This window comes from Herpailurus yagouaroundi, unplaced genomic scaffold, assembly GCF_014898765.1.
Source record: "Herpailurus yagouaroundi ecotype Mexico unplaced genomic scaffold, PumYag 187, whole genome shotgun sequence".
NCBI classification, from domain to species: domain Eukaryota; kingdom Metazoa; phylum Chordata; class Mammalia; order Carnivora; family Felidae; genus Herpailurus; species Herpailurus yagouaroundi.
This window is the reverse complement of record NW_024412418.1, coordinates 33,857,691-33,885,474: the sequence shown is the minus strand read 5'-3', so window position 1 is coordinate 33,885,474 and position 27,784 is coordinate 33,857,691. Positions and strand designations below refer to the sequence as shown.

The window sequence follows — 27,784 nt, the reverse complement described above, 5'->3', positions numbered from 1 at the left end:
CTGCTTGTGCATTTAAAACAAACAAACAAAAAGGGACAAGGAGTGGACAGGCATTGACATTGCTGTGGATAAACCCACTGAGAGTGAAGCTGGTCTTTCTATCCAGACTTTCGCAAGAATTTAGTAATGGATAGTGCTTGGGCACAGGCCGAGCAATTATTAATTTTACACTAGATCTGCTGCAAACCATCACTGAGTTCCCAAAAAGGTTTGATTGCACCTGGGACTTACTTGATTCAGGGTTGAAAAATCCTCCTTTGTAGGTTAGCCCTTTTTTTTAAACGAGTATGCGATGATGTGGATGAAACACAGAATTCTGTTATTCATGGGAACGCAGATGGTCATTTTATTTAAAAACTTTGAAATGGCACCTTGAAGTACGTGAATTGCTACGTGTTCGGTAATATAGGTTCTAGCTACATCTCAACGTCCTCAACTATAATATATAACGGAGGCTAAGAGTTCCTCTGCTTTGCCAAAAAAAAAAAAAAAAAAAAATCCCAGCTGGTACTCCTGAGAAAGACTGTATAATCCTATAGCTAACTCAGATGCACCTTCACAAACGCCCGGAGCAGCAGAAAAGAGCTACGGAAAAGCCACTCACCCTCTGCATCTTCTGGCCGAGTAAGATCGATGACACCTGGGCCCAGCTTTCCATCTTCACTTGACTTTCCTGTTAACTGGGGCCCCAAATTCTCAAAGCGTGTTCTTTCCTAGAGGAAAGAATAATCAGAGGCTTATTCTAGCTTCCGAAGCAGCCACTTTTTCCTTCCAGTTTCTATCTTGCTTAGCGGGCAAAACTTGGATTTACAAACATCATTTCTGACCAACTGGGGATCAGAAAATCTTTCAGGAAGATTCCACTAAAGCCTGGTGGTGGCACTGAGAGCGCTGACAGCGTCTAAAGCACAGTACCTGTAAGGAAAGGAAACCTGTGCCGGGAAGCGTGCCGGGCGGCACTGCGCATCTTCTCTCAGTGGGATTTGCTCCAGTAATCTAAAAGGAATGCAATTGAAAGGTTTGAGCCCAAAGTGCAAAACTTGAAAGAGCAATTCCCGTGAAAATACACTGCTAGTTAACGGGAGAGGAATTGTCTCATTTGGAGATCGCAGTTTGCATTGGTATTCCTGGGAAAATACAAATCGGAGTTTTAGGCAGGAGGATTTCAAAAACAAATGTTTCAGAGCGGGCAGACTAGATGATGGCACTGATGCTATTATTTTGCCTAGGAGTTTCAACTGTAACTTCTTGGGAAGTAAAAAGATGATTACTCCTAGCCAGCCATGGAGTCAGGAAATTTAAATATCTGTGCCGTTACAGGAGGGAAACTCAAACACGTTTGCCTTATTAGCCAGCTCCTCTAGGACAGGGAGCCTGAAATATCACAGTGAACTCTCCCTCTGCAGCTCTCCGGATCAGTGGCAGAGGGCTCACTGACCATCACTAATACGGTGTTCTTGTCTGCAAAAACAGAGCACGTGTCCCCTTCTCGCCTCCTTGCTACTCTCCAGACTCAAACTTGGCTTTGTGTTGTGCTTATGAATGAATGAAACCTTGTTGTTCATTACTATGAAACAATATTAAATGTCATGTCAGCTTGAATTTACAGACATGAAATAGCAGCTTCCAGCTCCGGGAATGGTTTCTGCATGTTATACTTAATGCATTATGCAGCAGTAGAGTGCTGATTGCTGTTCAGTCTATTGTTCAATGACCTAGTTCTGTACTGAGCATGTTCGGCATTAGATGGAAACACTCGGAGTGTTCTCTTCTGTAAGATGTTTAGAAACTTGGAAATATTCTTAAAGAGCAAACATACAATTACTTGATAGAGGCTGTGTCTCATTTGTACAGCCTCACTACATTTGTGCTTTCTAATATGATTATTTTTGAATATCATTATATTTCTATAATTAATTCCCATCAGTCAAATTGTGCAGGAAGTCTTCCAGTTCCCCTTCATCATGGAATATCTTGAAATCTGTGTTGGAAGAAAACGCAGCATAAACCTTGCTTTAATCTAGCACCAACTCTATGAAAGATATGCAACAAAATTGTAATCTTGAGTTTCCCCCACTGGGCAATCCTAACTAGTTACACTAGTGGGATATGGGGAAACCTCCGAAGTACCACACTTATAAAAATCAGAATGGAAAATAAAAAGCAAATTAGGCACAGTTCCCCAATATTTTCTCATGTGAAAACACCGCTGCACGAGAACAAATTAACCCAGATGCAGGCCTCAACAAAAAGCAACCACAAGCCATGTGGGAGTTTCACACATTGTCGGGGGCGGGGGGGGGGGTAGGAGGGGGGAGGACAGCTGCTTTTAATCAGCCAATTTCTATTTTTGAGTAGCACTTTCGGTTGTCATGATGTAAAGAAAAAGAATTAAAGTGAAGATGAGTAGTACCAGGGAAAGCAAAATATTCAACCTTTGTTTTATCACATTGTTTCGCATTTCAAATATTTGCATGTGAATGCTCTCCCTATGTTAAATGCAAAAGGAGTTTTGATGTGACACCTGCAATCTTCTTGGAAGAACAACCTTTAACTGTATTTTCATGGGGGGAAAACAACTTTCTCTGAAAATCAACAGACCGTGCTACCTATCAATATGCATATTTCAAGTATCTTTCTAGTCATTCATTCTCTTTGATTTTACCGGAAAATATTCTCAGTAAAAAAAAAAATAAAGTTCCTGAAAGAATATCAATATTTTGACAAGGAAGGAGAAGAGGGAAAATTACATGCCATGGTTTGTAAAATCCTAAGACAACAAAGCTTACATGATGATAATATCTTTTCTTTTACAAAAAATGAAGTGCACTCACAATTCAGTATTATCAGCTTGCTTTTAATCATAACAAAAAACATTCGGAACATTCAACAACACATTCACAGTGCCTTTGAAGTCATACATTTTTCTGACTTCATTGAAAAAAAACATTCTTCTGCAGAGCTACTTTCCTTATAAAATATCAATATTTTGACAGAGTAGAAGTCAAGGAAGAATATCCCATGAAACACTCGTTAAACAGGCAGAAAATAAATCAATGGTAAAAATTGTTTTGGGCAGTGGGCTGCATTTTATAGTTGGTAATATTAAGCACTTGTGTTTGAGATTAAAGAAGGACCCTGCGAAGCCATGCCCTTTCATATAAATTTCTACCTAGTCTCCCAGAAGATTTCCTTCTTCAAAGAATAGCTCAGAATATTTATTTGCCAGCCACATAACCATAAGATAAGAGGGCCTGATGTCTACAAGTTAGCTCCTGTCAGCTGGGCCAAGCAAAGATTTTACCAGTAAGGTTGAACATGAGCCTAGTAAATACAGGATGTGTACATGGGCACAGAGATGAGTTCAGAGATACTTCAGTTCCAACAGGCTTCAACTTCTGGCCATGAAGTGCCAATGGGTATGCCCCTATATCAAACAGATAAAGATTTGTGGGTGGTAGGTTCTTAACTCCAAATTTTGCCCACGCACTTGAACTAGCTCTCACAACATACATGTCGTTCAAATAAGATACTTTGGAGAAGTAAGCAAAAGAGTTCAATGCTAATTTAATCTCAACTCCCCCAGGAAAATCCCCCAATCTTCATGTTGACGGTGAAATGTGCATTTTACATGCAACGATGTGATCAGACCCTTACTTATGCATTGTCAGTCACAAAACATGCAGGCAACATTAAAGTTACTGAAAAAAATTAAAGTCAGCTCTGCTGTGTTGTAGGGACTGTTGGCTCTCTAAGTGCTTTGAAATTATGATGTATGAGGTAGATGTTGCATATTAAATAAAGATATTTCAATGATAAAGCCCCCTTTAGTGAGAGCTGATGAATGTTAAATGTTACAAGCCACAAGACGGTGGCATCCATCATCTTCACATATTATCAGAGTCAATGACGGGGCAGCCTCACTGATGACAGATAGACTGCTGCATTATTATCCCTTCTTTCTAGAGTCACTGCACAAACCATTCAAGTCCTCAAGCATTATTTTTAACTTTGCATTAAATTAGCAACTTTTCTCTCCCTACCATGGCAAGATTGATCAATTTTGTTTTTGCATCGGTGGAGAAAGAGAATGGATCTGGGGTAACGCAAAGAACAGAGGCTTGTTTCCATCCAGGAAAAAAAAAAATCAACTTCCCCTTACTGGCAACAAATGTAAAATTGTGATATGGGGAAAGAACAGCAATGAAACAGTAAGCACACAATAATGGCTTTTCTTTGCACTTAGATAAAAGCTGAATTTTTGATGCGCACAGTATATTTTAATAAAATTTTATATACTATGTTTTATACACTTATTGGCTATTCCATAATAATGTGTGTGCTAACAGTAAAATTGCTCTTAAATTTATGTGTGTTATTTATACGTTCCCCCGTAACAATGCTTTTTGTTGTAAAAAATATTCTGTTTATTAATGTAACTTTACAACCACTGCATCCAAGATCCGTGGTAAATTAATGACATTTTTATTATTTTATAGTGTCATTAAATTTTTACTGATCACTCCATCAAACAGAGGCAGTAAAGGCCATAATGTAAACTGGGACACTTAGATCAGGCAGCAGGAAGACATTCCATATAGTCTGAAGAAAACTGCTAGCAATAAATGATATTTATACCATCTTTAAGCATGTTAGAATACTTGGATAAGTTTGGCAAAACTGTTTCAGTAGTAGAGTGGATTGTGTACTTAAATAACAGTTTGCTTGCCAGCAAGACAAGCCTTTTTCAAACCATATGTGAGGTGACTGAGTGCAGCCCTCTCCTAGAAAACAACACGCGAGATGTATGATGCCCCGGGCACCCTCCCCTTGGGGTTACCAAGACTGACCAGCACACACCGTACCTCAAATCACTTCCACACAGTCTCCTCTGCTACAAAATGAAGTGGAAATTGGTAAGTGCTGAGAGAAGCGCTTTGTTTGTTGCCTTACAAACAAATATATTTCATTTGACAAGTAGACATAGCTGGACAATGATGTGATATATTTTATTCCCATGGTCCAGGTGAGAGGTACTTTACCAACCTTTATTCAAAGCTCGTTTCTAAAGAATGTCTGAATGTGAGCTCATTCATAGCAGCCACAGAACATACACCTAAGGGGCCATTACCTGCATTGCAGTTACAATGGGCAAAAAATAATTATCTCACGTTACTTTCACATATAGAATACATTATATTAGTATACTCTATACTGACTCTCAATTATTCTGTTTATAGAATGTTTGTATATATATTTTATGCAAATATTTTATAATATTTTATATAAATGTATATATATATTTCTATATGTAGACAATAGTAATTAGAACATTTTGTGCTCATGTAATCACCAGTTTAGGCCCACCTCTTACTAAGTAAATAAGATTTTGTTGTTATATCCTAAAACACATTATTTAAATATTGAAGACTTAAAAATTTTTTTTCAAATATGGAATCATAAGGAATTTTGTAGGGAAAGTTAATACTGCAGCGCCACCAGTCATGTCCTTACATATTCCTGAAGCAGCATTTTCTGAGAGAAATAACAAATTCTTGCATCATGAATAGGAATTCTCTAAGGCCAGCACGATGTCCTGAGATATTATCTGTCCTCAAAATTTCAGCTTTGTCGAAGTTGTTGAGTGCTCCCCAAAGAAGCCTTGTCACTTCATTCCAGCTCCAAGCCTTAGTGTCTCTCCAACTCGGGGAATTTTCCCCAACTAAAAGTAAAGACTTCCCTGCAAAAGCAGTGTTACCCTTACACAACTTGCCTTCCTGCCCTCTGTTCACATCGATACCAACTGGTTGGCACTATTTGCCTCACTGCATTCTTTGCCCCTCCATGCTCCTCCATCGTCCAGGCTTGCTGATTCTTCTCTCACAGAGTCTCTTGCACCGAGTGCCTTCTCTCCCTCCATCCCTCCCATCATCACTAACTGTCCCTGCATTCACACCCACACTCCTAGATCGCTGCCCGTCACCTCCTTTCTGGGTGCTGGGTGCTTTCTGCCTGTGCCTGACACTCACTGCCTTCTCAGTCTATCTACGCGCACTCCTCACAGGGCTCCACTTCAGAGCTCCGACTTAAAACATTCATGGCTTCCTGCTTTCTGTTGCATTCCATTCAAGCTCCTCGACCTGGCTTTCAAGTCTGTCACACGCTGTCCCCTACACATCTTTTTAAACTCTGTTTCCTACAACTCTCCCATCACACATCCTCTGCTCCGGGTGGGCGAGAACGAGCCTTCCCCTAACACACCTGCTTTTTCTTCCTCACTGCTGCTAGGATAAGTTTCCTGCTCTCTTCTTCCTTGCCAAATTCGATTCACTTTGAAAAGCCCAAGCTGTCTGTGAACTCTACAACCTCTCTGAGCTACCTGCTTTCTGATATACAAAAATTCTTAGTCTTCCTTTCATAATTGGCCCCTAGTTGTATACTATCTTAAGAAATGGAGCTTTGGTTCACATGTACCTCCAAGTCTCCTCCCAAAACATCAGAAGGTTTTTCAAGCCAGGGGTTTGTCTTACACTTTTTCTATATATCTTACACAGCATTTAGTATTAGTGCCCATAACTGCTTACAGGTTTTACAAGGCCACATAATCGATTTACCCACATAAATCAAAAACACGCTGTGCGAGTGAGTGTCCCAAAGAAGCAAGTGTGCGATAGAGGGTTTAGACTCAACATTCCACTTCTGGGGATGTCTCTTTGGTCAATAATAATCAAAACAAGGAAATCCAAAAAAAAAAAATCTTAAATATTTTATAAAAAGAGAAACAAGCAATGTCAAAAGAACACAATAGAAGAAGACAATGTGATGATATAACTTACTAGGAAAAAGAGGTTTTTGAGTCTGACTTAGAAGTTCTGCAATTTGGCACTTGCATCTGTGCAAAGTCTTTGCAAACTATAGCAAAAGAAGACACAATACACCACAAATGCTTGACTGAAAAAGCAGTGAACATTTCTAAATAAAAAGGTCTCTCTCTGTCTCTCTGTCTCTCTGTCTCTCTCTCTTTTAAGCAGGACAATGCTAAGGATAATGTTGAGAGAAAGAGATTCTGTATCTTATTCTAAAAGGCTTGTTCTAATTCCTCTGGACATATCTGGCCATGATGTGATGATTCTCAAGAACCACTACTTAAGCACATATATGGTTTCCTTTTTGATTTGACAAACCCTATCACTTTACTAGCCTTTATTTTATATCCTTTATTATACATTTTAGGAATTTAATGAAGGATCAAAACTGTAGGCTTTACATTAGAAAGTAACTGCATATATTTTGAAAAAGGTGATTCTTGTCAGGAGTAAGGAGTTACTTTGGAGGTCCTGGGATTTACTTTCATAGTGATATTTTTGATGGTCATAGAGCCAGTAATCATAATAAAGACTCCGGAGGAGAGAAATGAGGGTTATTATTGAACTTCATTGTTAAATGACATTTTGTCAGCTAAAACTGCTAAATTGTCTAGCCTTTAATATACCCCCTAACATCAAAATTGTGCTAGGGCTCATGAATTAGTTAAGGCCTAATTTTCCCAAGTGGGTTTGTACCCATAGCACAAATACATGTATTGGAGGGGAGGAAGGAAAGAGGGTCACTTACTGATCATATACTATGTGTAAGGCTCAGTCCAATGAATATTTTCTTTAATCCCTACACCAATACTACAAGGAAAATATTACTGTTACTATCAGTTTTACAAGAGAAAAAGGTGAGGCTCAGAAAGATTTTTTTTTCAGAAAGATGTTTTTCTGTTTTAAGTCACTTAACCAAAATTTAGGTCGGTATTTGTGCTGAGGTGAATTTAGGATCATAACTCTGCAACTTAATTACCATGTGATCTCTCTGAGCCTGTTTCCTCATTTGTAAAATAAAATAGAAAATGCTCATGCCGCTGGGTTGTGATGATGAAATAGAGATTATATGTGTGAGTGCTTAGCAAAAATAAGGCAACTCATAAAATACCCACTTATGTTAAAGGTATTATTTAGTGTTTGCTAAAGGTTTCGAAGCTAAACACTAATGAAGACAGTGTCCTGATCTAAAGGCCAATATCCATTCCCCTGTATCAACAACACAACTATATAAACAAAACTGCTTTCCTTTTTGTCTTGGTTGCTAAGCACCTCAGAACTAAATTTAAATCTCAACCTTAGTAACCATGTAGTACCTGGATCTTGTTATTCTGTACTTAAAAGCCTTTAGTACTCCCCGCCATCTGCATAAGGAGAACCAAACTTCCTTGTATAGCTTGTACAACCTTTTAAGATCTGGCTCCTGTTCTCATCAGTTTTATGTCCTACGCATTCCAGTTTATATTATCTGTTCCAGTAAGATAGAACTTCTTACAGTTTCCTGAACAACAGAATTGTGATATTGTATGGCCTTGTATATCTGCATATGCCATTTCTTCATTCTGGAATGCCCTTTCTTTACTGATGACATCATAATTAGTCCTCTCTAGGCTGTATCACTGCATTTCTTCTGGGCAAACTCCTTTGTTGACTTCCTCCCACCAGCCCCACACAGAAATGATCACTCCCTCTTTTTTCCATCACCACGCCATGCTTATAGAAAAGGATGCTACAAACATTGGTTATAGGTCTGTTTATGTGTCTCCTCAGCTTACTCCTTTAAGGTGTGGTGTCTATCTATTACTATCTTTACATCATGAGTGGCTGATAATCCTGATAATCCTGATAACAGTATTTCCCTCTCTTCTTTTATTTTAATTTTACTTTTAAATAAAATTAAATTAATTTTCAGATCTTTTTTTGAAAACAGCAAGATATAGATGTTTAGAAGCTGGATAAAAGCAAAGGAAGGTGTGTATATCAGTTGGACAATACAGTGATCTGATCAGGGTTGGCCTGGCACTGAGATACAGGAAGTTTGCCTAATTATTATTATTCAAAAGGGCTCTATAAGGATCTTTCCTAAAATCTCAACCACCACCACAACCTTCGAATATTCTTCTTACACATTCTTACATTACATTGTTTAGCAATACATCATTAACAATTCATTCTTTGAGTTAGTCAATAATGCCAATATTTTGTGAAAGGGCAATAGAATAAACTGTTAAACAAACTCATACTAATTACAGTTTAATTCTTCTAGAGAAATAAGAATATCTGTAGAGAAAATTAGGCAGATGAAACCACATGAACAGAGTTATAAAGCATTTGGTCAAGGGAGTTCCTTAGGTACTGTAATCCCAAAGAATATAGCTTCGCAAGAGTTTGAGAATACCCAAACTAAGCAAATATGGCTGTTAGGGACTGAGCTGTGTCCTCTTAAAATTCACATGTTGAAACCCTAATCCCTAGCACCTCAGAATGTGACTCTTTTTTGGAGATAGAGACTGTAAGGAGGTGATTAAATTAAAATGAGGCCTTCAGGTTGGGCTCCAATCCAATCTGACTGGTGTCCTTAAGGGGAGGAGATAAGGACATGCAGAGAGACATTAGAAATGTGTGCTCACAGAGGAAAGACCATGTGAGGACACAGCGAAAAGGCAGTCATTTGCAAGCCAAGGAAAAAGGCCTCAGGAGAAATCAATCCTGTTGGCACCTTGATCTTGAACTTCTAGACTCCAGGATTGTGGGGGAAAAAAAATTGTTGTTTCAGCCACCCGGTTGTGGTATTTTGTCATGGCAGCCTTAGCAAACTAACACAATGCTCCTTCCGAGCGTTTTATTATATAAAAGGCTTTTGTCACTACTCCAAAAATGTCAGCTAGTAAGGCAACAAATTATACATATGCAGTCTACTTACCTCAGAAACAATTATCTGGAAGCTTTTGCTGTTAGGAGCTAGTAGTGGTTGACAACTCTATCTATCTATCTATCTATCTATCTATCTATCTATCTATCTAGAATTCTTCAGAAGAGCAAGTTCTCTGTTAAAGGGAAAGAAGACTTTCAGTGGCTTGGCCAAAGTTTTCAAAATTCCAGAAAATTCACACTTGAAGCAAGATATAGAGTCAATACCGTTTGACTTAAGCGATTCAGATCACCTCTCAGCATGCTGAAAAATGCCACTGGATCATAAGCTCCTTGGGGGAGGGAAACTGTCTCCTGACCCTCTCTATCTTCACTGAGGGCTGTGCCTTGTGACCACAGGAGAAGTGTGCAGCACATGCCTGACAAAACGAACTAATGTCTGCAGAGCTTCTTGTGGATATGTTTTATGGAGCTTTCAAAAACATTCTCAAATGATGTATGACACGTTTCCCTCAGGATTTGAAGAGTACACCAAACTAAGCAAGTTCTCTCCCCGCACCCCTGGCAAGGACAGCGCCCTGTGTATCTCCTGCAACATACACTTAAACTCTTGTCACTGATCATCAAATGATAAACGATAAAGTAGCATTGACTCTGAAGATATGAGATCCTTTTAGGCTTGGGAGCCACTGAGTTAAATTAGTTTCATCAGGATTATAGTGCTTACTGAACCCCTTTAACCAAATGCTTTCTGTCTCATTCATATGGTTTTAATATGGTTTTAACCAATTGCAAGGTTATTTATAAGTTTGCAATTCCCAAGTAGAGTTATAAAGTGTTCAGATTTAAACAAATCCAGTTGTGTGGCAGCCCAGCTCCTACTTATATGCGGTTTCCAACTTTGTATTCGTTTACAGAGGCATGATGCATATTTGTTCCTGAATATTCTCTGATTAACTGTTTGTTTCAGTAACAAGTTAACAAAAAGTTTCGTTGTAAAAATTACATGCGCACCTATTAAAATTGAACATATGATTTAAAAAACTGGTGAATTTTATCTCCACTTAAACCACCAGCAAGATTTTATTGTGCTAGCATTCATCATATGAACAAAGAGTGCCACGATAAAATTAATGACCAGCTAAGAAAATGTCTTTGTCCAAAATAATACCTTCAGAATTCTGTTTTTTTCAAAATGTAGGTACTTGATTTCTGATACTTATTTAATTTGCAACATGTACTTTTTATATTATCTGTGGAAACGCAGATGCCATTTATTCAAGTTAAAGGCACCAAAGTTATATAAACCAAGAATGGGTATTTTCTTCAAAAATATACCTTCTATTTCAATTTTAGCTGGCAAATTGATAGATTTGAAGATTCTTTTTCTCAAAAACATAAATACGAAAGATGGGAAAATGTAAGGTATTTCCACCATGTATTTGTTTCAATTTATCAGATATAGAAATATATCATATCTCCTAAGAGATACTCCTATAATGTAAAGAAATATGTATACTACCAAATGACATAGACCTTAACAAGAAAAGTAGGGGGCATGTGAAAAATTTAGTTGCTGGAAGGAAACGTAAAGGCATCTTCATTCAGAGAGCACAGGGATCAAGGAGGCTAGGATGCTAACCCAAAGTCCAGCAGCTAACCAGTAACAGATCTAGAATACAGTAACAGATCTAGAATACCAGTAACAGATCTAGAATTCTTAACCCTCAGACTCCTAGTCTCCTGCTCCTTCCACTGAACTGTTCTGTATCATGTGTGCTCTTTACAAACTATGCTAGTCCCTGATTACCTCATCTGTAAAATGAGGAAGCTGAACTAACTTACCTCTATGGTTTCTTCCAGTTCTGAAATGTTACGAGTCTGTGATACTCAACTTTATTCTCCTGAGACCTACACTCAGCATACAGTAGTAAAATCACTTTGCTATGTCATAAAAAGTTTTTGAGCAATTATTCATATTTTCAAGGAAATTGTTCAGAGATAATCCATTTGTCAAACAAGCCTTCCAAACCCTGGTCACACTTAGCCAAAAAAGATTTATTTGCTGCTTCTGAAATTCCATCTCCACCATCGGCAAAAGTAAATAGAAGGGAAGGGACACGAAGGTAAGGGAAAGCAGACAAAGAAAAGAGGCAGGCAAAATCAGAGGGGAGATATTTTAGCCTGAAATTGGCATAAATATTCCTCATATCCCTATTTTGGTATTCATTATGGTAGCACCAGCACAGAATAAATCCCTTTCTATCTGAAAACAAAGTAACATCAATGCAAACATTAGTGCTAGGAAAAGGGCTTTTCTTCAGAAAACAAAAGCAAAAAACCCAAAAAAAGTTAATTAACTCCTTGATGTCAAGATTTTGTATATTCTATTGTTATTCTCCTTCTAGGAAACAGGAAGTACTCAGGTCAAGGGACATACTTTTCAAATAAAAAATAAAAATAACCCAAGACTATGTCTGATTATTTGTAGAACCTTTCTTTAAAATTAAGTAAAATTAAAATTTAGAAACTATGTTTTCATTTCATGAAATTTAAAAATCATTTTCAGATTGAAAATTTTAAAATGAGTTTAAAAGAAGAAGAAAATATTTAGGACCTTATTCAAAATAGTACTCCAACATCGTAATATTATAAAGGACAAAAGATAGTGCCCAACTGTGGTGATATGTGTTAATTGTATGGTTTTCCAAAGATGTGGGAGAACTGATATCAATTACAGTATAATTACCATTACTTCCAACAGAGTTAACATGTAGTTACCACAAAATAACGTACAATTAACTGGTGTCACATTGCACACCAGACTAAATAAGATACAAATTAAAAATTCCCAAATGTAGCCATAATACCCTTCTATCTCTTAAAAAAAAAAAAAAAAACAACTTTTCTGATGTCACAGCATTTGTCAAGAACTCGTGTAATTATTTAAAAGAGGGAGAAACCATGACATATAAGTAGAAAGAATCACTTTTAGCTATACAGTGAAAAACTGCACAGGGAGGGAGATGTATGTATCAACAAAAAATTCAAAGTTAGTAAGCTAAAGCTATTGTCAACTAAATTAGAATTTTCCTCTATGTCTTTCAGTTCCTGAAAATTAGGCAGCTATTTTTTTTTAGGCAGTCATGTCTTAAAAGCAAGTTCAAAAATGCTCTTAGTTTTTACTGATACCTAACAGTTCCTCCTTTATTTATCAAACACTGAACATGAACCCGCTTTAGCAGTGCTATAGAAAGACCCAGAAATGAGTAAGTCTTGGTCTAAGAAGGGAGTTTACACCAAAGTTCTGGTTATTTGTTATGCGAAGTGGTAAATCATGTCTCAATATGAGCAATTTCCTTATCAGGAGGTGAACTGCAGGGACAAAGAATGCTCCAGTTCAGTGTGAAGAAGTAAAAATTCCTCATTGGAATGTCTCAAGTCAGCAACAACAACACAGGATGTTTCTGCATGTTGCACGTGAGAGGGGCACGTGTGGGAACACGGACATGCCAAGTGCTTGTCTAGGTCTAATTAGAAAAGAATTGAAAATGGCAGAGTGCAATGCTGTGAAGCTGACGAGAGGGCAAAGGGAAAGTCGCTGTATTTAGAATACAGCCACAGTGTATCTGCTCTATCCGTTTCAAACATCTGGGCTTCCAATTATTTACTGAAATCCTGTGTAAGAGTTACTTGGGAATACTGCAAACGTTACAGAACAGGAACATGCAAACTGCTTCGTAAAATACTTGCGGGACTGAACTCTTCCTGAATCTTGAACAGTATGGTTGAAAACTGCTGTGAAATTGTTATGTTTTAGTAAGTGTGTGAAAACCATGAAGAGGTTAATATGCTGAGAATAAATTTTGTAAACAGCATGCTATTAATACAGCAGACAATACTTTATTACAAATTTATGTTCTGCATCTTTTTAAAGATTTAGTTAATTTCCTGTATCTGGCTGTTTTATATTTAAACGCTTACTTGAGATTCAATGAGACTAGACACTTCCATAAAAGACCGTGCGTCTTTTTTGAAGATGACATAAGCATATGCCTAGACCCACAAAGCTTTGAGGGCAGTTTGTTCCCTATGAAGTTGCTATTTTCTCTTTTTCTCTGATCGTGGAGCTCAGGAATAGATGCCTTATTCTTGCACCCAGGTCTGTGTTTTACTCTGTTTAATTCATGACCCTTTTGTTGGGCTCCGAGGGAAATCAAGCTGGTTAGGAAGGATGACAACAGAACAATGAAGGGTACACCGTTATGCCATGTTACTTCTCCTTGTTCCCACATCGCTGCTGCATTCCTCTGATTATTGCAGCCTCAAAAAATGTGCTGATCACTGTGTGTGTTAGGCGACACTGCCAACCCTGAGAAGCTAATATTCCAGATAGAGTACAATTATGCACGTGATGTAAATGAAGTACGCACTCACCACATATTGGCTGTTTGTCATGAGACAGCCGGCAAACAGCAAAGATGGGCGCAAGACCTTATTGTGCCCTTTCACTGTGTCCACAAGTGCCAAAAAAAAAAAAAAAAAGAGGAAGAAAGAAAAAGAAAAAGAAAAAAAAGAAAAAGAAAAAGGAAAGGAAATCACCTGCTCCTCACAGCTGACCTTAATTGGCACAAACTTGAAATAGTTTCCATCTAAAATATATTTGGGGTTGGGACGCCCGGGTGGGTCAGTCGGTTAGGCATCCAACTTGCGCCCAGGTCATGATTCTCACGGTTCATGAGTTCGAGCCCTGAGTCAGGATCTGTGCTGACAGCTTGGAGCCTGGAGCCTGCTTTGGATTCTGTGTCTCCACCCCCCCCCCACCCCTCCCTCATGCTCCCTTGCTGTCTCTTTCTCTCTTAAAACTAAATAAACATTAAAAAACTTGTTTAATTTAAAAAAATAATAAAAAATAAAACAAAATATATTTGGGGTAGAGCTTCTAAGTTGGTATTAGGAAAAAGGAAAGAGCTGTCATCTCCACATTCAGATATTAGACACTGAAATGCAGTGTATTCTAGGTCATAATAGTGAGCGTAGAGACTGCACCAACTTTATTTCTCCAAAACTCAGAAACTGATCTTTAGCTTTTTGTTTCAACAATTTAAATATCAAAATAACAGCATCAGAGCTAAAAATATGATTTAGTTTGTAAATCAGAACTTAGCCTTATAATTCAAACTTGGGAATTAAATAGGAAGATATTTTAAAATTAGAAGTCTGACTTCCCAGTCTAAAAGCAAGGGCTCTAATGTAATTAAGCCATCTTTCCTACAGAAAGAGAGATGGTGCTTAGACCACATTAAAAAACTACTCAATGAAATAAAAGCAACACCTCCAAGGGCTGTCTTGCTGGACCATCAATAGGCAAGCACAGTCATTCCTAAAGCTGGGGGAGATGCTCTCCTTGTCCTTCTCCATTGTCTGCCTAGACAAGGACAAACCTGGAAAATTAACCAGAGCAGAATACCAGCTAGAGATCATTCACTCCGTCCCAAAGACTGTCTCACGTTTACCACAATGGACTTGTGCCGTCTCAAAGAAAAAAAACAGTTATTCATAGAATAACTTCCCCTGTGAATACTATATCTAGCAGAGTTCTTAAATCTCTGTAGAATTTTTAATGGTACTTTCAGACCAATTAATGACTTGAGAAAAGACAATCACAACAATTACATAAAAGTTTTCAGATTATAGCTCTTATTTAACTCCACTGTATATATTTGCCACAAAGAAGAACACAGCCTTAAAAAAGACTAAATCTTCTTTCACTGATTAAATAAAACTCATATTCAATTTTTAATTTTCCACAGCCGAAGTGACCAAAAGAGTAGCAAAATGAAAACTGCTGATAAGGCTAGCCGGCCTTCTGGTCTGCTTCGGGACTAGCATATTAATATCTGTAATTTATAGAAGGCTTCGCGTTGTGGGCTGTGTTCTCTTCTTGGTAATACGTTATGAAGCACTGGATTAGACCGTCAGACCAAATAAACAAACAAGTCTTAATATAAGTATAATCTATTTGGAATCTAGTTTGATTTGAAATATTCATTTTCCCTTGAAAACCAACTAATATATTTATAGCATTGAACCTTTGTATGTTAAGTCCATTGTTCTAAACATATACTTTTCCTTCTGGATAAACCACTTTGACTATGAACTTCACTCATTAGTATAGTTTTTTTACTTGAAGATAAATCAGTATTAAATATTCCATGAAACATCATCTCTAGATCGTTTTTATCTGGTTACATTATTCTTTAAATTATATGTTCACAGCAGTGGTTTTGGAAAACCAGTTTGTACAAAACCAGGTGAAATTCATGAACTCTCAGTGTTGTGATCTCATTGTATTGTACCGATCAGTAAACCCATCGGCGTAGCTAATTCTTAGTTCTCGGGTAATTCTCTGAGAAAAAATAAATGGTTCCTTTAAACTCCCAGAGATCTCTGGTACAATAGACCTGAATTATTTCAAATAGATTTCACTTCCTTTCTCCATCCTCTCCTTCCCAGTACCACCCACAAAGATGCTGACATGCTACTTATTTATGCTACTAGCCTAAGGCAGCTTTGAGTGCCCCCCCCCCACTCCAATAAAACAGGAGGCAGGGGGCACATGGCATAAAACTTTCCTTCTAAGCAGAAATCACTGACCCAGTTACCCTGCTCCTCACATAGTATGGCCCATGCTCAGCCTCAGTGACCACCAACATCTTAAAAATTGTAAAGTCCTTTTACACACCTCGGTCATCTGTAAGGTGTTATCACCCAAATTTTATAGACTATATTGAGGCTCAGTGAGACTAGAGACTTCCCCAAGATCACACATATAATAGCTAAGAGTAAGAGGTAGGCCAAGAAGACAGGTCTTCAGATTTAAAGCCCAATTCCTTTAAAGCGGTATTCCTTCTATTCCTTGGCACAGCTTAACTTGTGAGACTTGACTTGGTTTTAGGCATAGGTCATGAAATCATGAAGATCAGGATCCAAGCTGGCTTCCAAAGCCTTGTAAAGTCAGTATTTATTTTATGAATTTACCTTTCTGAAGCTATCCAGGTCCAAGACTTTACTGTATTATCATTTATGTAAATAAAATCAACATTAGATTCTGTATTAATTTGTAATGGTTGTCTCTCTGCCTTCCTAGGCTATACTACCTCCTTCACATAGGGTTAATTCCTAGGCAAAGTTTTCAAGACCTTACCACCATTGGAGATGCATGCTCAGGAGCCCGTTATACAGGAGTAGGCTAGGCCGTGCAGGTAGCACACGCTAGAGCCCTGCTATAGATGTATGCAGAGACAGCAGCTGCCCCTTGTAACTCTAAGCGCTTGGAGAAAAATCGTCACCAGTGGTCAGAGACTGCACCTTAACTACAATAAGCTCCAAGACTGCAGTGAGAGTGGGAGATGAGAAGTGAAAGAGGGAGGGAAGGGGGGAAGGAAAAGAGAGGAGGAAGGACAGGGAAATGGATGGGAGAGTGGGGAGAGATGGCAAGACAAGGTAAGAAGGAGGTTAGGGGCAGAGAATGGAAAAGAGGGAAATATACTCTTGTACATATAAGGGGGCAGAGACAGAGAAGAACAGAGTGTGGGAAACTGATCAACAACCTCCAGAACATAAGACAGATGAGAAAGCAGCAGGGACGCAGAGCAAATTGGGACAGCTAGAAAAGACTTTAAAATTCTTCTAATTTGTTCTAGTAAGAAGCAACTCTCCTCTGATGTGAACTTCCTCTGTCTGGGAAAAGCCAGACACACACAAAAGCAGAGTGAGACTCCTATGAAAATACATTTTTATCCCCTTCTTCCAAATTCTGGTCCCTAGCCACAAGCAAGCAATCAATGAATAATGACTGAGCATTTTAGGCTCAGTGTTAGTGGGGCAGCAAAGAGTAAGACCTGGGCTCTTCTTTCAGGCTAATCATAGTAACCTAACAGTGTGGTGCAGTGGAAAGTATAGAATTTATACACAGAGGAGCTGATATCGGAACCTATAGAGTTACCTCCATGATTCTCATTGTTAGTTTTTTGTTTTTAATGGTATTTTGTTTTTAATGGTATAGAGTTACCTCTATAATGGTAGGTTAACAGGGGATAATAATCTCTATTGCATAGGACTTTTATGAAAATCAAATGAGATTTTTTTTATATGAAAGTATCATCCATAAACGTCTATAAAATTTATGTTACTTATTTCATATTTTAATTTGGACTTACACCTATACCACCTTCAGGTTTCTTCCACTGAGAAGACAGTCACTTATCTGTTGCTTCTACAGTTTCAATATAACAAACAGGGTGACTCTCTACAAGCCTTTTTATATGGAGAAATACACTCAATTTACCTCAGCTACCCCTACCATCATTATTACTCATTCTCTCTCTCTCTCTCTCTCTCTCTCTCTCTCTCTCTCTCTCTCTCTCCTCCCCCCACCCTCCCCCCCCCTCACACACACACACACACACACACACACACACACACACACACTCATGCACACAAACTCTAGGCTAAATTTCTTAGCCAGGCATTCCAGGCTTCCATCATCTGAACCCTGCCCCCTCTCTGACCCAGGGCCCACTTCTTTCCTGAATGAACTCTCTTTCAGCTGTTATTCCCCAGATGAGACCCATGCCTCAGCAGGCTCATGCTTGGACTCTACCTGCTTGCTCCTCTCTCCATACTCCATCCTGCCTGTCTTTGGGGGCATTTCAAGTCTTTCACACTCTAAAGAACTTCTCTTTCTACCTCACTGATTGAAGGGTATATCCTTTGATCTTCGTGAGCTTAATTTACCTTGCAGCTCCTTTCACTGATTTGGCCCTTGGGCCCCTCATTGCCAGGTTCTCTTTTATATATCTTTCCTATCTCCCAAATCATTATGTATCTTCCCTTAGGGCAGGAAGGGACTAGTCAATTTTCTCTGAATCCCAAGTACCACAAGCCCCACACATCATACATCAGATGGTGTGCACATCCTACTCAACATCCTGTTATGTCATATGGTTGCAAACAATAATAAGGGAGCCAGAAGAATGTTTGTTTGCAACGACCCTACTTCATATACATTATCTTATTTAACCTTTTCCACAATCTTATATGATCTAATCATCATTTTCACCTTCCAAGTGAGTAAACAGAGGTTCAGAAGAGTAACAGCCCCCAGATGGTGCAGCTAAGAATATATGTGGTGGTAAAGTGAAAAGATCAGCTATTAGTCTGTGAAGCTGACTTCTGGACCTTGATATGACTGATTTCCAAGGGTCTTATTCTTTGTAGACTCAGGGAAATTATTTTACAACATCACATTAATGATCTAGAATAAGAGAGATGAAACTTGCTATCAATCTCCTTTGTAAGGGTGTTATTAAAAGTAGAGAACTCATCTTCTTAAAATAATAGAAAGTCCTGTTAAGCTGATGTAATTTTGTTATGTTTAGGCTTGTGGGGGGGGGCAGAGAGAGAGGGAGACATAAAATCTGAAGCAGCCTCCAGGCTCTGAGCTGTTAGCACAGAGCCCAATGTGGGGTTCAAACCCATGAACCACAAGATCATGACCTGAGCCAAAGTCAGATGCTTAACCAACTGAGCCACCCAGGAGCCCCATAAGCTGATGTAATTTTTAATATGAGTTCATTAAAATGCTTCTTTAAACTAGATGTTTGCCTTATTTTCCCCATTTTACAGATGGGAAAATTGAGAAAAATCTTAATATTTATATTTTAGTATCAACATAGGCAAAAGGATACCAAACTTATGGTTTTTGTTTTCAAAAATTTATATTGATCCTAAATATGGGAAGAAAACAATTTTAGAGTGATCTTCTTTGCTGAAAACTACAGGGGACTCTTATAGACTAAAAGGTATAAGGAATTAATGCTATAGGGCAATGCATTTCACAAGACACAATTTCTGTTATTTCAGAACTAATGCTATTGACATCATTTATAAAAAGATATAAAGAGCAAATCAGGGTTGCACCAAAAATAAAAGCAAGCATTTCCATCCATAGTGGGAAGACAGCACTTTGGGAAATTCTAATCTTAGTTGCAAATGTCAAAGATTGCAAATTGGATCTTAGCTAAAAGTGAACTTCTGTCAATGTGCTTCCAATGGCACATTTTTGACAACCAGATTTAAGACAATGCTGAGAGAGAAACAGTGGTGGAAAGAGTGCATAAAGTACCTCCATGTGCAGAATTTTCTTATATATGCTCTATACCCGGCCCTACACCTATAAGCCGACAATGAAAATAATAAAGCATATCAATACCTAAGTCCGTAAAATAAAGAGGGTGGAACACATATGCAGAGACTTACACAGATAAACACACAGTCATACAGACCCAGACATATTTAGGTCAACAGATATAGACAGACTAGCACTCAGGTTCAGAGGAAGACACAGACAGTGGCCCACCAAGATACTTATAGACACACAAACCCAGGTAGACAGACATACATTCAGATAGACACACAAACACAAAAAGATACTGGCAAATACACAGGCACACTCACAGATACAAACTGTCAGACGGACACATAGCAGACATTGACTTCCACATATGTAGACAGACTCAAGGACAGACAGACACATATAGACATGCACACATACATGTGCATGCACACAGGTTGTAGGCGCACACACACAGAAGTCACACTCAGAAAGGTATGCACAGGGAGCATAAGACTTCCACAGACAGACTTCCACAGATAGACAAACTCACACAAATTTATACCCACAATGAGAAAGGTACAAATATTAGCGCTCATTGGTGTGTGCAGAGATGCACACACATGTAGCACAATCCTGCACTCATGCACACCCACACACATTCATGTAGAGCCACAGCTAATTGGAGGTCTGGTAGCTTGTATTCAGGGCTCACCAGGACATGTGGGCAGGGGTTGGTGTTGGGGAGGAAGGTGAAGTCTGTCTGCTATTGTGGAAAGAACATGAGATTTGAAAACAGGAATTTTGAAGAGCCTCAACTTTGACACTACATGTGTGAATGTAAGCACATTACATGTGAGAATGTAAGCAAATGATTTCAGCTCTTTGAACCTCATCCTTACCAGTTGGAGTTAAATGTAAAAAAAACTGTGAAAAATATTTTTCAAACAATGAAAAACACTGAAATTTTCAAGACTGTGATTATTATTATTATTATTATTATTATTATTATTATTATATCGTGTTCCTAAAACTGCAACCAGCAAAAACATGCTCTTAGGAAAAGACAGAGTGAAAGTACTATTTTTGAGGAGCATTTTATCTCAAGGGCAGTGAAGTCACACAAACTGTAGAGGTTGCATTAGAGAAAATGAGGTAAACTTATTCTGATTCTGGAGGAATGGAAATTGATAAAGAGATTTTTGTAGGATCCCTAGAAATTCAAGGACAGAGCAGACATTAATCCTCCATTCTCAGGGCAGAAGTCCTTAAGGAAAATCCTTAGGACATAAGGAAGTAAACATCTGTGAAATGGGACACCAAAGCCGGGAGAAAGTTCACAGAGCCCTTAAGCAGAGCACCCTTCCTCATAGTTCAGGGAAATCCAGGTGGGTCCAGTTTCGCAATGGCATCCAGATAGTAAAATAATGCAGTGTGTTTTCAAGTGATAGCTTATGTCTCTCTGAGAAGTCTAAAAATGAGAATCTAGACAGGTTCTTTTTTAGATTTAGGAAGCGGATTGTATTGGCTCAAGGAGCTTTGTGCTAACTTAGGAAAATAGTTTAGAATCTGTTCAGCCTTGCTAAGGTTGTGTTTTAAACTGAGCCCATCTTTAAATGTTCAGGTTTTACTAGGTTTTTAAAAATGTGATTTGTTGGGGTACCTGGGTGGCTCAGTTGGTTAAGCATCTGACTCTTGATTTTGGCTCAGGTCATGATCTCATGTTTTGTGAGTTTGAGCCCCACATCAGGCTCTGTGCTGACAGCATGGAGCCTAGTTAGGTTTCTGTCTCCCTCTCTCTCTGCTCCTCCCCCACTTGCTCTCTCTCTCTCTCTCAAAATAAATAAAAATAAACTTAAAAAAATATGATTTGTCATTTAAATGGTCTAATCCTTACCTTTAAACACTGTAATCAAATGACTTCAAATGTATTTTTTTGTTTCAACTGAGAATCCTAACTATATATATATATATATATATATATATATATATATATATGTGCATTTTAAAAATAACTGAAATATTCCTGACAGCATGTGTTTTGAATTTTCTGCAACTCAGATATTTTAAATTGTTTAGTAGATTGAGTCGATTCTAAAGGCCATCTAGGTGGAACTGATCTAAAGTGGAGGTTGAGAATTCTTAAGAAATACTTTATGGATTTCCTTAGGTGGGGTGATAACAGTGTTAAGTCACTTGACACTTGACACTAAATTTGTAACATCCTTTCTTTGCATATTGGTTGTCTTTCCACTGGAAAAGTTCAACTTCCATGACATTAGGACAGGCTCTAAAGAATCTAAGGAAGATTTAAATAAATTTCAAATGGAGCTCTGCTTACAGAAATGCTCTGGGAAATCCTACAAAAGAGAAGGGAATAGATATTTATATATTTTTATATATAAATGTACTTATTTATATATATTATATATAAATCTATAATATATAAAATATATATGTGTATATTTTAAGCCATGGCCCTAGGTACCTGGCTTATAGTTTCTTGATTAATCCCCAACAACCAATGGAATTAATTATTATTAATCACAGATGAGGATGTTGAGGCTCAGAGAGGTCATAGAATTAGTGAGTGATAGAACAAGAATCTGAAGTCCGGGTAAGTCTGATGCAAAAACACAAGCTTTTTTCTACTTTTCCACATTTCTTTAAAGGTCCCTCTCATCCCTTCTTTAAACTGCTATGACATTCTTCTTGAAGTGTAGTTCAGATTAAATATGCCCCATCCACAAGCACCTCTGATGGCTCACAATTATCTACAAAGATAAACCTAAAGTAGCCATGGCTACTTTCCACCTGCCCTTCTACCAGTTACATGTCAGGCACTGGACGAATGCTACATGGAGTATTTACTGAATCTTCACAATAACCCCTGTGTTTAGAAACTATGAAAATTCCCATTTCTCAGATGGAGAAATATGGTAGTCTAACTTCAAATGTGTTGCTCTTATCCACAACCTTATTCAAGTGGATGATGAAGCTGGAAAGGAAGGAGGGAAGGGATAGGAGAGAAGAAAAGGGGGGAGAAAGAGAGGGGGGGGGAGAAGAGGGAGACCATGAAGGAGGGAGGAGGGGAGAAAACATTTATTAAATGCCTAAATATATATATATTTATATGTATATTTATTTACATATAAATATATATTTATATGTATATTTATTTACATATAAATATATTTATATGTATTTATATACACACAAAATATATATTATTAAATGTTGTAATATTTAACCTCCTTGTAATATACTACTAGGAGGTTAAATATTACATCATTTAATTCTCATATCCTGACATTGTTTTAGATAAGGAAACTGAAGCTCTGAGATTCTTAGTTTTTTTAAGAGAGATTGGGCATTAGAGCAGGGGGAAGAAGGAGAGAGAAAGAGAGAAAGATAGAGAGGGAGAAGCCCAATGGAGGCTCACTCCCACGACCTTGGGTTCATGACTTGAGCCAAAATCAAGAGAGTAGGGTGCTCAATGGACTGAGCCACCTAGGTGCCCCAAGGCTCTGAGATATTAACCAAATAAAGATAAAGCCAGTGTTGAACACTGGTTATCTTTGTACCACACATGTCCAATACTGTGCTTTGTATACAGTAAGTACTTAATTAAAATGGAATGGAAATGAAAAATAGTGTGTTCATGGGATAAAGAACACAGTGTCAGTCGTAAGACTCAAACTAAGGCAAAGAAAGCTAGGTAGGTAAAAATGGATGGATCTAAAGATAAGTGACAAGGTCTGTTAAGAAACAGCTCTGCAAAATTACTATAGTTCTAAAACCGAACATTGTAGGAACATTCTTGAGGATGTTTCAAGCTTTTATGTAGACCCGTAGAAGAAAACCCATGTTTCTCCTGAAAAACTATTTTATTTATATAGCAGAAAATTGTACATAGTAGAAATTTTTTTACGTAGTAGTAGTGGATCTTATAACACATCTCCTTTTTGCCTCACTACCAGGAAGCTCACAATCAAGTCGGTGGCCCATCTCCAGCAATTACGTAAATACAAGAATTTTATGCACTATCTCCTCTCTAGTTTTTATCTTGTTTCATTGTATATATCACTGCAAACCACCCAAAGTTGTTTTTGCATTAAGGTAGGATACAAATATAATAGAAGTTTATTAACTTTTTGCTCATTAATTCAAATAGAATCAAACTAATAATCATTTCTAAATGTACAGAATGCCTGATCTGTAAAGGCTGTTCTTAAAGTTAGAGTGAATGTAATTAAAACACAAATTGCATGTTATATATTTCATGATCTAGAATAGCATGTATCTGAAGTATCCCCACTGGCAATGTCAAAAACCCTTTCACAAGGGTCACTAGATCAAAACTGTTTTCGTAACAATACTAAGACGTTATTTGCCTATTTTCCAACGAGTGTGAAATAGAGTTTCCCAGAAGCTACATGGCATTGTGATACAGCAATACATTGAATGAAGAAGCAGGAAGGAGATTTGAGCTGTCTTCCACTAAGCCAGACATTAAAGAGATTTGCAAAAACATAAAACAAAGCTATCCTTCTTACTATTTTTTATTTTTAAAAATATGCTTAGTGCTCAAAAAGTGTTATTTATATTAACATCTAATAAGTTTATAATTGTTATTTTAAAAATAAACATATTAATTTTCAGTTTTAATATCTCTTGTGATAAATATTGGTAAATATTTCCCATATAAATAGAAACTCCTTGGGGTCTTCAATAATTTTAAGAATGTAAAGGGGCCCTGAGACCAAAATAAGTTGAAAAGAGCTAATCTAAAAGGGCTGAGAGTTTAGATCTAGAAGAGATTAGATCTAGAAAGATTAAGGGTTAAGGAGTACCTGCCACAGTGGTAGGTTAGGTCTATAAAATCCTTATTGCTACTAAATTTGCTCCATACATGCCCAAACCAACAACTCTATGTGAAATTATTAATTTGGATGCATCGAATTTGAACCCTTTCACTGGGAGATCCATTAACTGAACATGGGCTTTTGACTTAAAACACCTGTAAACAAAAACTTAAAGTCTTATATTTGCTCCTGCGGGGCCGCCCCCCCCCACTATCCCTAGGAAGTATCTTAAACCTTGCAAACCTTGTAAAAAATATAAATTCTCACCATTCTTCCATTTAACGTGTAGAAAAGTAAGGAGCCAAGCAAGTTTGTTGTTGTTTTTTATGAATTAGGTCTTAAACTAGTAGCTAGGCAACAAATCAAGTAGCCCTGACAACAGAAATAAAAGGAGCCCAATGATTATATTCAGCCAGGAGCCTATACACAACACTGCATAGTTGCCCAATGTTCTTGGTTCAAATGTAAAATCTAACATTAATAAAACTTAAAGTTTTTTTCTAGTATTTTAGCATTTTTGTTCTGCAGAAGCTATTTTAGAAAAACACTATCACAAGTATAAACAGAAAGATTCTTTACAAGGAAATATACATGAAGCATATATATCTAAGTAGACCTATCTCATGATTTTAGCACTCACTTCATTAAAATTGATGTTTGAAAATCAGATGCGTGTCTTGCTTTAGATTTTAAGTGAAGTTGCCTTGTCAATCTCACAGAAATGTAGGGAACAAATGAGACAATGGACAGAGGGAATGTTGGAGCAAAGTGATCTAGAGCTGGTCTTAGTTTCTTGATCTGCAAAACAAGGATAGTAATACCTATATCTCTGAATTTGGAAAGGTTCAAGAGATATAATATATGTAGTAGTGTTTTTGAAGCTCAGAAGCACTATAAAAACAAAACACATATGTTGTTATGATGTGAAAAGTACTACATAAATTTTATTTATTTATTTATTTATTTATTTACTTATCTATTTATCTATTTTTAAGTTTATTTATTTTGAGAGAGAGAGAGCACACATGGGAGGGATGATAGAGAGCAGAGGGGCAGGGAGGGAGAGAATCCTCACTGTGAGGAGCCTGGTGTGGGGCTCAAACTCACGAACCATGAGATCATGACGTGAGCTGATAGCAAGAGTCAGACGCTTAACTGACCGAGCCACCCAGGTGCCCCATAAATGTTTTTTAAAAGCCAACTACTTAGCACAACACTCTCCAGTTCCATCCATGTTGCTACAAAAGGCCATATTTCATTCTTTCTCATTGCCAAGTAGTATTCCATTGTGTAGATAAACCACAATTTCTTTATCCATTCATCAGTTGATGGACATTTAGGCTCTTTCCATAATTTTGTTATTGTTGAAAGTGTTGCTATAAACATTGAGGTACAAGTGCCCCTATGCATCAACACTTGTGTATCCCTTGGGTAAATTCCTAGCAGTGCTATTGCTGAGAAACTTAACAGAAGACCATGGGGGAGGGGAAGGAAAAAAAAAAAAGAGAGGGAGGAAGCCAAACCATAAGAGACTCTTAAAAACTGAGAATAAACTGAGGGTTGATGGGGGGGTGGGAGGGAGGGGAGGGGTGGATGGGTGATGGGCATTGAGGAGGGCACCTGTTGGGATGAGCACTATTTCCATTGTATGGAAACCAATTTGACAATAAATATCATATTAAAAAACAAAAAAGCAAAAAATAAGCCAACTACTGCTCTGCTTTGCAAATGAGGATGTTACAATTAGAATTTGTTCCCTTACTATAAAATATCTAATGTGTCCAAAACCCTTATGGCACAAGTTGTTATCTTGGGAATAGGTTGACATAGAAAAAAGCACTGCAACTAAACATACTAGTCAACTGCTTACAACGACAACCACTTTGATTAATCAGTACTCTGTACACCTTTGGAAACAACAAAACCTCACTAGTCTCTGTGCTGGATAAGAAGCTCATTCATTCCAAACACACCTTGCTAAATAATTTGCTCACAATCCCTTTTCACTTATTGTTGCATGGCTCTATCGATCTTCTGTCTGAACTTATCCTGTCATACAACAATGAATATCTGAATCAACTGTATATATAAGTAACAAAGAGCTGTGGCAATTGACAATGCGAAGCGGAAGACATCCAGTATGTTTTTCATTTCCAATAAAAGGGGGCAGTATTACATCAGTGTAATACTGATGTACTGTTCTGGTATTTTTGCAAAGTATGGTTGAAGAGTAAGAATCTACACTTTCAAAAATTGAACAACTGCTGTTTTTGAACAAATAGAAACAAGTTTGCAATGTGCCTCAGAGACTGAATGATTATTTTCCCATTAACTTGATGGAGAAAGATATCATTTGGGCATGAGAAATGTATAGAGGTATCAAGAATCAGGTTAAATATTTTCAAATATAATAGATTTAAATTTTGGTTTTTGGAAATATATGAAAATATATATTAAGTTAGTAAGGACAAAATCTTCCTAGAACTCTAACATAATCAAATTTAAACATTATCATGTTGGTTGTGGCCAGATTCTAGCAGGTAGCTAGTGTATCCAGGTTACTCTAAGAATGAAAAAGAAAAGTGGGTATCTTGACTTCATAAGAAGGTGCTGTCAGCTTCTTGGTAACCTTCCATTCTAAGACATTTGGGGAGCAGTAGGTTAACCCCTCCACCACTGGAGAGCACCAAAGGGTGAAAATTTAACAAAATTAGCAATGATTTGTCAACCTGTCTGAGGTCTTAAAGTAAGTAAGCACCTAATATTAAATGAGCATCCCCTGTGTCAGATATGTGCTCTACATATTTTTTCCCTCAAAATAATCCTTCAAGGAAAGGGTAATTATCTCCATTTTATAAGCATGTTTATTGAGACTCACAGACATTAAATAACTTATGTAAGAAGCACAGCACAGGCTACTTCCAGGATTAATCCTGGAAACTGAGTCCCAGGATTACCCATACTCTTTACAAAATACTATGTGGCCTCTAGTATTTTGTAAAGAG

The 27,784-nt window shown here is 37.6% G+C and overlaps 1 protein-coding gene across 17 annotated transcripts in view; it reads right to left on the bottom strand.

Annotated features, from left to right (window-relative positions):
• The window catches only part of SOX6 (SRY-box transcription factor 6), a 626,712-nt gene that overhangs the window by 45,530 nt on the left and 553,398 nt on the right, over positions 1–27,784 (bottom strand). For all 17 annotated transcript variants that reach the window (XM_040495726.1, XM_040495729.1, XM_040495727.1 and 14 more), the window contains one exon: positions 605–713. In XM_040495726.1, the coding sequence (XP_040351660.1) occupies positions 605–713 (109 nt within the window). The remainder of the gene's footprint in view (positions 1–604; positions 714–27,784) is intronic.